This window comes from Entelurus aequoreus, linkage group LG06 (genome assembly GCF_033978785.1).
Source record: "Entelurus aequoreus isolate RoL-2023_Sb linkage group LG06, RoL_Eaeq_v1.1, whole genome shotgun sequence".
Taxonomy (NCBI): domain Eukaryota; kingdom Metazoa; phylum Chordata; class Actinopteri; order Syngnathiformes; family Syngnathidae; genus Entelurus; species Entelurus aequoreus.
This window is the reverse complement of record NC_084736.1, coordinates 27304283-27320101: the sequence shown is the minus strand read 5'-3', so window position 1 is coordinate 27320101 and position 15819 is coordinate 27304283. Positions and strand designations below refer to the sequence as shown.

General features: G+C 41.6%; 2 protein-coding genes across 2 annotated transcripts in view; one reads left to right on the top strand and one right to left on the bottom strand.

Annotated features, from left to right (window-relative positions):
* The window catches only part of LOC133652725 (alpha-1,6-mannosylglycoprotein 6-beta-N-acetylglucosaminyltransferase B-like), a 651209-nt gene that overhangs the window by 333603 nt on the left and 301787 nt on the right, over positions 1 to 15819 (bottom strand). The window lies entirely within an intron of this gene.
* On the top strand, positions 431 to 10771 carry LOC133652089 (myosin heavy chain, fast skeletal muscle-like). Its single transcript, XM_062050464.1, has 33 exons — positions 431 to 533; positions 610 to 708; positions 789 to 892; positions 963 to 1101; positions 1173 to 1291; positions 3377 to 3526; positions 3592 to 3762; positions 3839 to 4148; positions 4213 to 4292; positions 4392 to 4479; positions 4546 to 4663; positions 4793 to 4916; positions 4975 to 5111; positions 5190 to 5445; positions 5523 to 5765; positions 5832 to 6008; positions 6082 to 6227; positions 6305 to 6395; positions 6471 to 6860; positions 6929 to 7055; positions 7249 to 7367; positions 7445 to 7641; positions 7710 to 7893; positions 7975 to 8140; positions 8212 to 8336; positions 8412 to 8720; positions 8808 to 9011; positions 9090 to 9215; positions 9281 to 9451; positions 9582 to 9686; positions 9753 to 9848; positions 9925 to 10059; positions 10174 to 10771. The coding sequence occupies exons 1-33, from the start codon at positions 452 to 454 to the stop codon at positions 10195 to 10197; spliced, it is 5112 nt and encodes a 1703-aa protein (XP_061906448.1). The 5' UTR covers positions 431 to 451; the 3' UTR covers positions 10198 to 10771.

Here is a 15819-nt window from a genome sequence, read left to right as displayed (position 1 = left end):
GGAGCTGTATTTTAATTTGCACTTAAATTGTATTGAATTTATTTGAGATACAATAATTTAGCACTGCGTAATTGCATGTAAACATTTTTCATTCGTTTTTCCTGAGTCACTTCTTTTGCAGTACGTTTGATAATTTTTGTGATCACCCTGAACTAAGCCTTGGTATGAATATGTGATTAACAAATGTTTTCATATCATTTGACAGGTTTATCCTGTTAAACTGTGAGTAGGTTTGATGTAATTATTGAATATGATTAAAATCAAGACTAAAATTAATAATTCAGTGTCAATATTTGAGTGGATCCCAGACCCGTGTACTGGAGAAGCTGAACCCTACGGTACTGCCAATTTTATAGGAGGACTATAAAATTAAGAAATCCCAGAAGGTTTAAGACTATCATCTGTACCTAGTCCGTGCTTCATTGAGACTACACAATGGTGTCTTGGTTTTATGGATTTTACCTTTCAGGGAAAGTTCATCAGAATTCACTTTGGAACATCGGGCAAACTCGCTTCAGCTGATATTGAAACTTGTAAGTCCATCATTCCAAAGACCTAATGCCCATCCCATGTGTAGTTGTCAGCTACAGATGTTGTTCTTTGCTGCAGATTTGCTGGAGAAGTCAAGAGTAACATTTCAGTTGTCCGCAGAAAGAAGCTACCACATCTTCTACCAGATTATGACTGGACACAAACCAGAGCTCATAGGTCGTGTACTCAGAACACACGAAAGGAAGTCATAATGCTGGGAAAGACATTTAAAGAAACGTAATTGTGTTTTTGTGCAGAAATGTTGCTGATATCTACAAACCCCTATGACTTCCCTTTGATAAGTCAGGGGCAGATAACTGTGGCCAGCATTGACGACAAAGAAGAACTTGTAGCTACAGACGTGAGCTAGCTCTCCTTTCTAAGGTGCCAGCCTTCAAATGTGAACAGTTAACCCATTTTTCATCCAACAGACTGCCACGGACATCCTGGGCTTCACCAATGAAGAGAAGATGTCCATCTACAAGCTGACGGGTGCAGTCTTGCATTACGGCAACATGAAGTTCAAGCAGAAGCAACGGGAGGAGCAGGCGGAGCCTGACGGCACCGAGGGTGAAGCTACGGTCTTTCTGTTATCAATGAAGAGATTGACATGAGCAACGAGGTTGTCATTTCTCTTTCAGTGGCTGACAAAGTGGCCTTCCTCATGGGGCTGAACTCCGCCGATCTGCTCAAAGGCCTCTGCTACCCCCGCGTCAAAGTAGGGAATGAGTACGTCACAAAGGGCCAGACGGTTCCCCAGGTACCACTTCCAATGCCACGTCAGTTTGAATTGGCAAGCTAGCCAGCGTTCTAAGGACTACTTTGAACCTTGAAAGGTTAAGAAGGATGTCAGTAAGGGGTGTGAAGAAGTACAATAACCAGAGGGTATTCCAAGAAAGCAGGTGCTGTCCATATACTTATCAATTGCTAGGATTGTACTGGATTTGGTTTAGAACATCAATAGCTATTAGAGCTGTGCGATTAATTGACATCGAATCGACATTGAGGTTTTAATCAGTGCGATAACATAACTGCAAAAGGTGGAGGTTTTTTTTTCTCCGCCGTCACCGGCATTTGAGTGACAGACAGTTTTGCCAATCACAATTATTGAGCCTTGCGTTTCTTCAAACAGGGAGAAAGAAGTCTCAATCTGTGCATCGTAGATATGCGCAAAAACTGGTAATGGAAACACATTTTTCGAAAAAACTTTCAAATATCCCAAACATTTTTGCGTTCTCATGAGATGGTTTTTGAGACGTTTCGATTTTGAAGTTTTTCGCGAAATCATGATGGAAACATTTTTTTCGCATTTAGAGGTCACCTAAATACCGATCCAACGGGGCGGCAATGCAGGACAACTTGGGCAGAGGGGTCGTCTTGGTCTCGCTTTGATTGGTCGGCCGAGGTCGAACGAGGCGGACCTGCCGCACCTTGTCATCTGGCAGGTCCCTTCCCCGCAATAGAGCAAACTCACAGGCGAGGAGAGACCCACATGCCCGAACCCTGTCGAGGGGGCCGTACGGACGTTGCCTTTGAGCGATCACCCGCTGCCTTCGTCTTCTACTGACATCACGGCAGCAGCGGTGGCTGCAATATCTTCCTCAAAGTAAAGTCTCGCGGGATGAGAGTTTACGAGAATTACGGCTCATGACGCAAAACACCCTTTAGTGGAAACACCTACAAATCGCAAATGTACTTTATCGAAACTTTTTAAATGCCACTTTTATTTTGCGAAAAAACTGCAATGGAAGCACAGCTAGATGAATTAAGTGAACACAGTGAGCCCACGAACAGGTTTTATCCGGCCCGCGTGATGAGTTTGCCAAGTTTTAAAATGCGCTGCCTTTTTTTTTTAACGGAAGAAACAGCAGTTCTAAATGTGTCCACTGCATGTCACAATAGCAATTCTGTAAGGCAAGCAAACGGTTTATACCAGGGCCAAGCAAGAGGTACACAGTAAAGGGTGACTGTGGCTCCTCCTCACCCTCGACCCACATGAAACTTAAAACCTGCCGTTTTATGTCTTCTGCTTCAAACACGTCGTCATTTGGCACCTTTGTTGCCCCAAAATGTCACGAGAAAAGTGAACCCTTAACCCCTTTGAATATAGTTTTTACCTCTGTTTCTTACGGTTTGTTGAGTTAGCACTGAATTGATGGACATGACAAAGGAGGTATTTGATACCTAGAAGAGTTTACATGTTGTGTTTTTTGTTCAATCCCAGAAAGACTGTGATTTAAAGTTTAATCCTTGCTTTGTAGATACACTGAGACCAAGTCTAAGCTCATTGTGTTTTTGAAGCTGCACCAATTTCCCCAGAATTTTCAACAAACTTGAAGTGTTTTGTCCAGAGGATTATTTGTGATTTGTACGTTTTCAGAATGTGCTTGTTATATTTTTGGCCAAAGTAAAACAAAGAAAAACAACCTGGAGTTGTCTTCATTTTTAAGTTATCATGCCATGATTTTACCATTTCGGCCCACATGGGAATAGATTTTCCTCCATGCGGCCCCTGAGCTAAAATGACTTTGACATCCCTGTTTTAAATGTTTACTTGCATTATTACTATACATTATGATTACATTATTAAACACTGTACATATTTTACTGATTATGTCTTCAGTTTAAGAGCATGACGTAAACAAAAGCTCTAAGTCTGTCTGCATAAAGCCCAATATGTTTGAAGGTAAATAATTGCATATTGTTGTAATGTGTGGCGCCTTGAGACAAAAATATGTTTGACAGAAAAATCGCAAATATTTTTTTTTCTCAGAATTGTGCAGCCCTAATAGCTACAAAGTGCTGACTACAGCTGATGTACAAACGTAACCCATTCTTACTTCAGGTCGCTAATGCAGTTGGCGCTCTGGCCAAGTCTGTCTATGAGAAGATGTTCTTGTGGATGGTGATACGCATCAATGAGATGCTGGACACAAAGCAGCCAAGACAGTTCTACATTGGAGTGTTGGACATCGCTGGATTTGAAATATTTGACGTGAGTTACCTCATTTTGGTGTGGCTATCGTGGAGAGAGCTCATAAAGTGAACTTGCTCATGAAGTTCAACAGCATGGAGCAACTGTGCATCAACTTCACCAATGAGAAGCTGCAGCAGTTCTTCAACCATCACATGTTTGTGCTGGAGCAAGAAGAGTACAAAAAGGAAGGAATTGATTGGGAGTTCATTGACTTTGGCATGGACCTGGCAGCCTGCATCGAGCTCATAGAGAAGGTGAGATACACGTGCGCAGTCAAAAAGGTGCCTCTGGTCAGACACGATGACAAAACTGTATTTCTCTATTCACCAGCCAATGGGCATCTTCTCCATCCTCGAAGAGGAGTGTATGTTCCCCAAGGCGTCAGACACTTCCTTCAAGAACAAGCTCTATGACCAACATCTTGGGAAAAACAATGCTTTCCAAAAGCCCAAGGTGGTGAAAGGCAGGCCTGAGGCTCACTTCTCCTTGGTGCACTACGCCGGCACTGTGGACTACAACATCTCCGGCTGGCTGGAGAAGAACAAGGACCCACTGAACGAGTCTGTGGTGCAGCTGTACCAGAAGTCCTCTTTAAAACTGCTGTCCTTCCTCTATGCCTCATTTTCTGGGGCTGAAGGAGGTGAGACACTTGCACAGGGACGTACACCGTGACGTCCTCAAAACTCTTTGTTTCTGTCTCGTAGACTCAGGTGGTGACAAAGGTGCGAAGAAAGGTGGAAAGAAGAAGGGTGGCTCCTTTCAGACAGTATCCGCAGTTTTCAGGGTATAAAGAATTTATGTCAGCATTATGTGAACAATTATTAGCAAAATTAACTTTACTATATATTATGCTGACCATCCCCTTGGAATATATCGTTCATAGGAAAATCTCGGGAAGCTGATGACTAACTTGAGAAGTACCCACCCACACTTTGTACGTTGTCTGATTCCAAATGAGGTTAAAACCCCAGGTACAACACATATGTAGTTAAAAATAGAACTTAACACAAAATAAATCCCACATTGTTTTTTGGCAGGTATCATGGACAACCACTTGGTTATCCACCAGTTGCGCTGTAACGGTGTGCTGGAAGGAATTCGCATTTGCAGGAAAGGATTTCCCAGCAGGATTCTGTACGCCGACTTCAAGCAGAGGTCCTTTAATCCTGTTTTATATACTCATAGATGTGCCTCGAGTCATGGTGCCTGTAGAAGTACAATGTAACTTACTTACATGTACATTTGGGGAAGTCTCAAAATGTTGTCTTCATTCAAAACGAGCAGATACAGAATCTTGAACGCCAGCGCCATCCCAGAGGGACAATTCATCGATGGCAAGAAAGCTTCCGAGAAGCTCCTGGGTTCTATTGACGTCGATCACACTGAGTATCGCTTTGGCACGACCAAGGTATACGTTCTTAACTTTTTCCACATGGGTTCAATATAAAAGGATGTTTTGTGTCCAGGTTTTCTTCAAAGCTGGTCTACTGGGAACTCTTGAGGAGCTGCGAGATGACAAACTAGTTTCGCTTGTGACACAGACACAGGCTGTTTGTCGCGGTTTCCTAATGAGAAAGGAATACTCTAACTTGATTGCTCAAAAGTAAGAGGTTAAACATTTAAAAATGAATATGCAATGATTTGTGCAAAGACCAAAACATGTCATCTGTGGTTCTGACAGAGATTGTGTCTGGATTCTACAATACAATCTGCGCTCGTTCATGAACGTCAAACACTGGCCATGGATGAAGCTCTTCTTCAAGATCAAGCCTCTACTCAAGAGCGCTGAGACAGAAAAGGAAATGGCCACCATGAAAGAAGACTTCATCAAATGTAAGGAGGACCTGGCCAAGTCAGAGTCCAAGAGGAAAGATCTGGAGGAAAAAATGGTTTCTCTGCTACAGGAAAAGAATAATCTCCAACTTCAAGTACAATCTGTGAGTGTCACTGTGCCTTATAGCTGCTGATGAAACATTGTGTGTCATTTTCTGATGTCTTTTTTTCTTTTACTTAGGACTCTGAAAACCTCTGTGACGCAGAGGAACGATGCGAGGGCTTGATTAAAAGTAAAATCCAGCTGGAGGCCAAACTAAAAGAAGTGACCGAGAGGCTGGAGGACGAGGAGGAAATCAATGCTGAGTTAACCACCAAGAAGCGAAAGCTTGAAGACGAATGTTCTGAGCTTAAGAAGGACATTGACGACCTTGAAATAACTTTGGCAAAAGTGGAGAAAGAGAAACACGCCACTGAAAACAAGGTGTTATTCTTGGACATTATTCAGATGACATTCATGACACTCTTGATAATGTTTTCCCTCTTGCAGGTAAAAAATCTAATGGAAGAGCTGGCAAGTCTGGAAGAAAGCATCAGCAAGCTGAGCAAAGAAAAGAAGGCCCTTCAAGAAGCCCACCAGCAGACCATGGATGACCTGCAAGCTGAGGAAGACAAAGTCAACTCTCTAACGAAGGCCAAGTCAAAGCTTGAGCAGCAAGTGGATGACGTGAGTCGCAGCTAATGACAAAACGTTCATTCATTCATATAACCTGGTTTGAGCCGCTTGACTTCTTCTCTAGCTTGAAGGTTCACTTGAGCAGGAGAAGAAAATCCGCCTGGACCTTGAGAGGGTTAAGCGGAAGCTGGAAGGGGACATAAAACTTACCCAAGAGTCCCTAATGGACGTTGAAAATGACAAACAGCAGTCGGAGGAGAGGATGAAGAAGTAGGTGGATGAATTGTTTTAGTGTAAAAGGAACAAGTGGACGGTTGAACCTCACATTAATATTTTTGTCACCACAGGAAAGAGTTTGAAAACAACCAGTTAGTCGACAAGATTGCAAATGAACAAACAATCAACAATCAGCTTCAAAAGAAGTTGAAGGAACTCCATGTAAAGAGGCTTTTAGTCAAACATGAACCACACTGACAGTAACTCGTATAATGCCCTGTCTTTTCCTGTTTCAAGGCTCGAATTGAAGAGCTGGAGGAAGAAGTGGAGGCTGAGCGTGCCATGAGGGCCAAGATCGAGAAGCAGAGATCTGACCTGGCCCGAGAGATCGAGGAGATCAGCGAGAGACTGGATGAGGCCGGAGGAGCCACTGCCGCTCAGATTGAAATGAACAAGAAGCGAGAAGCGGAGTTTCTGAAACTAAGGCGAGACCTGGAGGAGTCAACGCTGCATCACGAGGCCACAGCCGCCGCACTGCGGAAGAAGCAGGCGGACAGCATGGCCGAGCTCGGAGAGCAGATAGACAACCTACAGAGAATCAAACAAAAACTTGAGAAGGAGAAGAGCGAGTTCAAAATGGAGATTGATGACTTGGCAACTAACATGGAAACTGTGGCTAAAACCAAGGTGAGAACAGTTAATGCTCTCAAAATCCTGAAGACATTGTGATAAATTTAATGTTTCAACTTGCACAGGTCAGCCTGGAGAAGACCTGCCGCTCCCTGGAGGATCAGCTCATCGAGTTAAAGACCAAGAACGATGATAACATGCGAAGCCTTTCAGATCTCACCAATCAGAGGGCCCGTTTTCAAAATGAGAACGGTACGGGGATTCTATGTCTTTGAATTGAACTAGCCTGTTAATCACCCTCAGGTGCCCAAACTAACATACTCTAAACCCTAATCAACCAATAAACAGTGAGTTTTTGGTTCACTATGTGCTCCAAGTTGAACTTATGAGGTGATTCTTAAAGGATACTGTGAAAGTCAAACTGATATTTTCCTACTTGGCTTAGCCGAGTCATCCCGGCAACTGGAAGAGAGAGAAAGTGTCATATCCCAGCTGACCAGAGGAAAGCAGGGGTTCACCACACAAATTGATGACCTGAAAAGACTTATGGAAGAGGAAACTAAGGTAATCAAAGCTCACAACTGTAGACACTTTTTATGCTATTTGTAGAGTTTATTCATACCGGATGTATCTCCCCATAGGCCAAAAACGCTCTGGCGCACAGTTTTCAATCATCTCGTCACGACTGCGATCTCCTCCGTGAACAGTACGAGGAAGAGCAGGAGGCTAAGGCGGAGTTGCAGCGTGCTTTATCAAAAGCTAACACCGAGGTAGCCCTCTGGAGGAATAAATATGAGACGGATGCCATCCAGCGCACCGAGGAGCTGGAGGAAGCAAAGTAAGCTAAGGCTCCTACTTGGAGTAATTTTACTGACCACAAAGTCTGAAATAAGTCATTTCTGACAGAAAAAAGCTGGCACAGCGGCTCCAAGAGGCCGAAGAACAAATTGAGGCGGTAAATTCAAAGTGTGCCTCGCTGGAAAAAACTAAACAGCGACTTCAAAACGAGATGGAGGATCTCATGGTTGATGTGGAAAGGTCCAACAGCTTAGCCGCTACACTTGACAAGAAGCAAAGAAACTTTGATAAGGTGTTTGGATTGTAGGTTGGAGGTCTGACTCAATACTTCCTGTCATTAACATAGAAGATCCTATCGTTTTCATGAATACAGATTATGTCAGAGTGGAAGCAGAAGTATGAAGAGTCTCAGGCCGAGCTTGAAGGTGCTCAGAAGGAATCTCGATCACTAAGCACAGAGCTCTTCAAGTTGAAGAACTCCTACGAGGAGGCCCTGGACCACCTGGAGACAATGAAGAGGGAAAACAAAAACCTGCAACGTAAGTTGAACATTTGTAGAATAATTTTTTTGAGAGATCGCTTCATAAAATGAGTTTCATAAAAAACCCAGAGGAGATAGCAGACCTGACAGAACAGCTTGGGGAAAGTGGAAAAATGATTCATGAATTGGAGAAATTCAAGAAGAATGTTGAAACTGAAAAGTATGACATGCAAACTGCGCTGGAGGAAGCTGAGGTAGCCAAGTCTTGCCATCAGTCATTTGAAAAGAGCATCAACTAGTGTAACCTGTGACAATGTTTGCTTGCTCAGGCCTCCCTGGAACAAGAGGAATCCAAAATTCTGTGCATTCAAATGGAGCTGAACCAAGTGAAAGCTGAAGTGGACCGGAAGATAGTGGAGAAAGACCAAGAACTCGACCAGATGAGAAAGAACAACCATAGAGTCATAGAAATGATGCAAGCCAATCTGGACGCTGAGGTCCGCAGCAGGAACGACGCCCTAAGAGTGAAGAAGAAAATGGATGGAGACCTGAACGAGATGGAGATTCAGCTGAGTCATGCCAACAGGCAGGCGGCTGAAGCCCTAAAACAGCTGAGGAATGTCCAGGGGCAACTGAAGGTGTGAATATTTGTTGCTTTGTTTTGACTCAAAAGAGCATTGTGTAACAAAATGAAATTACTGTAAGAAAACAAAATATGTTCTCAGGATGCCCAAATCCACTTGGATGATTCACTAAGAAGCCACGATGACATGAAGGAGCAAGTGGGTATGATGGAGCGCAGGACCACTTTGATGCAGGCCGAGATTGAGGAACTTCGAGGAGTCGTGGAGCAGACAGAACGAAGCCGCAAATTGGCAGAACAAGAGCTGATTGATACTAGCGAGCGTGCAGGCCTTCTTCATTCGCAGGTGTTTTTCATTAGAACTCTCATTTGACCGTTGTCTTTGTGGGTTTTCAATCACCAAGTTCTGATTTGACATCAACAGAACACCAGTCTCCTGAACACCAAGAAGAAGTTGGAGATAGATGTTACTCAGCTTCATGGCGAAATAGAAGAAGCTGCTCAGGAGGCCAGGAATGCGGAGGACAAAGCCAAGAAAGCCATCACTGACGTAAGGAGCTCCCATCAACTTTCTGTTTGTGTTCGGAACTCTGAACGCTGTTGCTGCATGTGCAGGCAGCCATGATGGCTGAGGAGCTGAGGAAGGAGCAAGACACCAGCGCCCACCTGGAGAGGATGAAGAAGAACCTGGAGATCACGGTCAAAGACCTGCAGCATCGCCTGGATGAGGCAGAGAACTTGGCTATGAAGGGTGGGAAGAAACAGATACAGAAGCTGGAGGCCAGGGTATAAATATGATAGGTTTAGCAAATTATTTAAGTGTCATGACTATGTACTATGACTACACCTTACCTTTGAGTGGATCAGATATTAACAGTTAGCTTAACTTAGTATTCCATAAAATATGTTTCTTCAGGTTCGTGAGCTGGAGACTGAAACGGAAGCAGAGCAAAAGCGATCCTCTGAGTCCATCAAAGGAGTCCGCAAATATGAAAGGAAGGTCAAAGAGCTTAGCTATCAGGTACCACAACCTTCTCACTGATTGGTCCTTGCCAGAGAGACTTTCACTGACTGCTGCCTCTTTCAGGCTGAAGAAGACAAGAAGAACAACCTTCGACTGCAGGACTTGGTGGACAAGCTCCAGATCAAGATGAAGGCTTACAAACGTCACGCAGAAGAAGCTGTGAGTCCGCCGCCATTGTCATGACCAGTGACGACTCACCGGTTATTGTTGTTTCAAGCATTCGTGTCTCCTTCAGGAGGAGCAGGCCAACATGCACATGGCCAGATTCAGGAAGGTTCAGCACGATTTGGAGGAGGCCGAAGAGAGAGCTGACGTGGCTGAGTCGCTCACCAACAAGATGCGAGCCAAGAGCCGCGACATTGGGCCCAAGGTATAGGTTTCATACTGTCTGTCCCAACGGCAGTCCTCTCTGCCGTGACTTAGATCACAACCAACAGGTTCAAACTGTTTCCATCACAACTTCTCTGCTTGTGTTGCATTTCAGCCACCCGAGGGACAAGGCGAGTAGCTGAGAGTGGAGCGACACGCCGTGTTACCGCATGCAGTTAATACGGAATTAAATCTGTTTAAATGATTCATGTCAACATGCAGCAAGATTCAATTACATCAAGTAAGGCCAAAAAAACACAATTAAACAATTTGGCACTCACAAACACACATCAGCGCTTCAGAAGCTAACATAAGCAAGTAACTACACCATGACTCCTTAGATTGTCAGCTAAACATTTGAAAGATACAGAGTGTCAACTTAAAAAGGTATTTCTTCTAAAACGTCAAGCAGTTTTAAGAGCATGCTAACCATGCTAATGATGGTTATTCACTGCTAGAAAACACAAGTGTTCAGTGACCTCACGTGAAGATGGAATATTTACACTTTTGTTCCAATGCTTTGTTCAAATAATAAATGTGTCCTGTTGGAGGATGTGGAACTTTTAAGTCATCCTGTGGAGCTGTTCTGCCTTTTACCAGCAGAGGGAGACAGTGTCCTGTTCAACTCCACTGACAATGAAGCATGTCCTGAAACAAACATGTGACTTTACAAATGCTGACACAAAGAATATGCTTGTCTTTTATTTAAATACATTATTTAGCAACTTTTTGTGGCGTTTGTCTTTTTTTCCCCGTCTCCACACAAACAGGAAGTCAGTGTGACTGACTGTTGACACACACAAACACACGTGTATTTATTTGAAATACATGGAGCTAAATTAGGGCCAAACGTTTTGTACTAGATAAAGAATAACTTTGAAACTAGTTCAGGTTTTGATTTTGAATTTTCAAAATACATCAGTTAATTATGAATAAAAATAAATGCACACACTTTTTTAGGTTGACCAGAATTTTGATTCACACTTTGAATTCTTTATTTTCATTTTTCACTTTCATATATTTTGATATTTGAGGTTCTGTTTTTTTCTGATTTAAATCTTAATTTTTACAGTTTAAATTTTTTGTTCAGTTTCACATTTTTTCAACCTTTTAACTGAATGGAAGACGTGCGAGGGGCGTGGCCTCGTGACAGACATTTCTGAAAAAAGATAAGGGGCGGTACCATAGACATCTTATAAGTAAACGCAGCATCTAGCGCTACTGCCTACTGGCGCTGACGAGACGCAGGGCCGCCATCTTGGAGTGGTGATCCGCTCCACTCAGTGCAATTCATTTGGCAGGAGCAATGAACTGTCAGCGCATTTAGTTAATCTTACCTCGCTGAATACCACTGATTTTCACACGTTTTTTGGTCATACGTGTAGCTATGATAAAGGACACTTGTTGTGGCGTGTTTTATTATTCATAGTTTGCTTAACAGTAATAGAATATTCGTATATGCTATAAGTGACCAGACGTCCAAGATCAAAACTGGGAATATACTCCCAGGGAAGGGGGAAAAAAACGGTCAGCTATTTTTAAATTCAAGAAACAATATGATTAGATTATATATACATGCGTATATCCTACATAAACAATGTATGACTACATTAGATATCTATATATTTTAGGGACCTATAGACTGTATCTCTGTTGCTGCAGCCGCAGAGAGTTCATTCTGTCTTGATACTTTGTATTTATATTTTGTATTACATTCTTTCCTTAAATGATAATGTTTACAGTGATTGTTTTGTATGTATTTTTTATGTATGCCGCTTTGGATAAAAGTGTCTGCCAAATACTTAAACATAAACATATATAAACACCTGAAAGTCTTTATATCAGCTAAAACCACCAATCTGTTTCACTGGATTCAGAATAAAACCAAATTCTGTCTTACCCAACAATGTTAGTATTTGAATATTGTTACTTGAAGCTTGACTAAATTTAGACTTGTATAATACTGTATAGCCACTGTCCATCTGATTGTCTAGTTAGCTAACATATATTACACCCCCCCCCCCCCCCCCCCACACACACACACACACACACACACACCCTCCCACACACACACAATCTGGACTGTGGTCCTAACTTTTACCCCTGTTGGCTTTTACAATCTTTATCTTCACCATTTATTTCAACTTTATGTTATTCAAGTATGACATTTTTAAATTTAATTAATTTCATTGACAAGCAATTCTATTATGGTCATACTCTTGTTTGCTAGCAGCTACGATTTCAGTACCATTGAAGATCTTTGCTCCTTCTCAACTCTGTGGTAATATTATTTTCACTAAATACAACCAATAGTACATTAATGTTAAATCTTACTTGTGAAAAGTAATCCCCCAATTCCTATTTTCAACAGTCCGCTCATTTGAGCAGGAAAACGCTGAACACCATCTTTGTTTTCTACCTGTCAACTGTCAGTTTAGGCTGCTCGCCGGCTCCTCATCACCACTTCAAGATGGCGGCCAAATTTCTCGCGTCACAGCAGCCAATGCTGCGTCTACTTATAAGATGTCTTTGGGCGGTACCCCCATCACGTTGCCTTCAGGGAACTTGACAACTAATTAAGTTCAAGACAACACTTAACGCCATGTGATTGTTAGTGAAAGAAATTATGCCAGTGAGACCTGAAGGCTCGTTTAAAAAGCACAGAGGACAAATTGCGGAACTGCAGCGACTAATTATGACATATACTGCATTTCAACAGTCATGCTTTAAATTCCAATATCTCATGCGCACTGATCCGCTCGCGAATTGCAAAGATGGCATCCGGTTTTGCAGGCGGTCCTCCTGGAGCCAGCAGACAGGGGACAAATGTTCAAAATGGAAGATTGTTTAGTGACAACAAGCAATGTTTCTGATGTATTTAAGTGGTGAAATGGTAAAGTTGGAAATCAAGCACATGCTAACGTTAGCAACTTAGCATTCATTTGCAATATGTACTCACTTGTACTGGAAAAACAACAACCAGCCAGAGCTATACACGCTGCGGGTGTGTTTACCGTTTTATCGATGTCTCCTTCAAGACATGCTTTATTTTGAACATATAATATATCAATTGTGTTTCATTGTATCCATTAAACCATAGCCAATTGTATTTACAATCCGGAAAGTATGTGTAAATACCTTCTAAACATCACAGAATGTCACAAATTCAGTCGGCCATTTTGAAGATTCCGCTTCGAATATCTTTGGCAATTTCCGTAGATTCTACGTCACCGTAGTAACAATTCTTCACTCTGACCATATTATTAGATCAGTCATACTGGAAATACGCACAAATTAGAAAGTGATGTGCTGTTTATTAGTCACAATCCTTATGTAAGACAAGAACACATATGCTTGGCTTTTTTAAGCATTTAAAATTGTAAATAAATAGCTAACAATTAAGTCAAAAGATCGAGGGTCCCATGTTGCGCCCATAAAACCCTCCAGAAAGCGCAAACAATACTCCATTTTCATGTCATGACCTGAAAATTAATCAAATTTGAGTGATTTTGTTATTATAATCGCTAACGCAGACGGACTATTTTAGCGGCGCATTGATAACACTGAGCAAATGCTAGTTTACGCTGCTATTGTTGACAAACTGAGCCGGCGGCTGCTTCTGCTTTGTCTCAAACTTGCTGCAAGTAAATTCTAGATTATAATTAATGCATCTCTCACCTGCCAGTAGACAGATGTGGCCATGGACGGAAAAGCTGGTTGATTTTCACATCCCCCGAGTTGGCAAAAAAGACCCTTGTTGCGGCAACTTTTTTTTAACCCTTCATGAGGATTGCGATTGAATCTTCTTTGAAACGGAATTATCGGAGTGTCCCGTCGGTCGGCACTCAGCAAGAGTGGAAATTGTACTGTAAGTGTTTGTTTTATTTTGTTATCTTTTGTTGGGCTCGTATTAGGGCTGTCAAAAAGATTTTTGAATGAATCACGATTTTTATCTGTAACTATTCTTAAATCGATTAAAAAATTCAAAGATTGATTAAAAAAATAAATAAAAATGTTTTTAATCTGGCCCGTTTAGCCAATTAGACAAATCATATTGTTGATGTAGATCAGGGGTGTCAAAGTTAGGGCCTGCGGGCCAGATATGGCCCACGGGATGATATTTGGTTAGTATTAGAACCGGACCGCAGGCCACAGCGTTGGCGCTAGTAAATTTCAAAATGGGGTTCCAGGGGCCCCATCAAGTCATAAAAATTGGGTCCCACAGTACATTTTTGGGGTCCCACTTTTTTGTAACCGTTTTGAATACAAATGATAAATGTATGCATTATCCTGTTATATCTCACATTCTATATTGTGTTTTGGAAAAAGGTTGTCATAAACGTTACTTCATTCATAAAAAATATATAAATAAATAAAACACATTTTTATGCATATGTAAATGTATTCAGTGATAAACATTCATTCACTTTCTTCTTTCCTTCATGGATCTAAACTTTACTGTTTTTTTCTATATTTTTTTGTAGTATTTTCAGAATGTGTTTGTTCTATTTTTGGCCACAGTAAGACATAGAAAACAATCTGAAGTTGTCTTTATTTTTTAGTTTTCATGCCATGATTTCAATAGTCCGGCCCACGTGTTCACAGATTTTCCTCCATGCGGCCCCTGAGCTAAAATGAGTTTGACACCCCTGATGTAGATGATCATATCTGCTGTAAATACTACCATATTTTTCGGAGTATAAGTCGCACCGGCCAAAAATGCATAATAAAGAAGGAAAACAACATATATACTGTAAGTCGCACTGGAGTATAAGTCGCATTTTTTGGGGAAATTTATTTGATAAAACCCAACACCAAGAATAGACATTTGAAAGGCAATTTAAAATAAATAAAGAATAGTGAACAACAGGCTGAATAAGTGTACGTTATATGACGCATAAATAACCAACTGAGAACATGCCTGGTATGTTAACGTAACATATTATGGTAAGAGTCATTCAAATAACTATAACATATAGAACATGCTATACGTTTACCAAACAATCTGTCACTCCTAATCACCAAATCCGATGAAATATATGTCTAGTCTCTTACGTGAATGAGCTAAATAATATTATTTGATATTTTACGGTAATGTGTTAATCATTTCACACATAAGTCGCTCCTGATTATAAGTCGCACCCCCGGCCAAACTATGAAAAAAACTGCGACTTATAGTCAGAAAAATACGGTACTTTAGAAAAGAAGTGTGGAATACTTGCTGCCTTATTTGTATTCGTTTGGGTAGGATTGTATATAACAAAACCAGTTAACTTTCAAGTAATATAGAAATGTATCACAGCTGTTTATTTTTTTATGGAGGAGCGTAGTTAATCATAGAACTGGCAACCAATGTTGTATATTAAAAAAAACATTGATTTTGAATCGAGAATCAATTTTGAATCGAATCGTGTGGTGCCCACAGATTCACAGCCCGAGCTCGCATACACCAAACAGTAACGTTCTCCATGCTTTTACTTTGAAGGAAGAGTTTGATCAGGCGAAGACAAAAACATGAAAACTTGCACATGATCGAGTTTGCCATCCCTGCAGCGTAATTACAACTTTTAAATTCACTAGTAAACTTTCCAAAAGTACGTAGCTGTGCCTCCAGCTGTTCATTAGGAATGAAAGGCGGCGCACCTGACAGGTAATCCGCATGGAGACCCGCGTGTAAGTGTCCCTAATAAACAGTCCGGCTTCAATGAAACACTGAACAAAACAAACCTTTTAAGACAAACAACATGTTCAGCTCCTACCT

What these genes read in the sequence shown, in the direction of transcription:
- LOC133652089 (XM_062050464.1), top strand. Translation starts at nt 452, where the DNA reads ATGGATTTTACCTTTCAGGGAAAGTTCATCAGAATTCACTTTGGAACA. An exon ending in GGAGCCTGACGGCACCGAGG is followed by an intron (nt 1,102 to 1,172) that starts GTGAAGCTACGG and finishes TTTCTCTTTCAG; the next exon opens with TGGCTGACAAAGTGGCCTTC. An exon ending in ATTTTCTGGGGCTGAAGGAG is followed by an intron (nt 4,149 to 4,212) that starts GTGAGACACTTG and finishes TCTGTCTCGTAG; the next exon opens with ACTCAGGTGGTGACAAAGGT.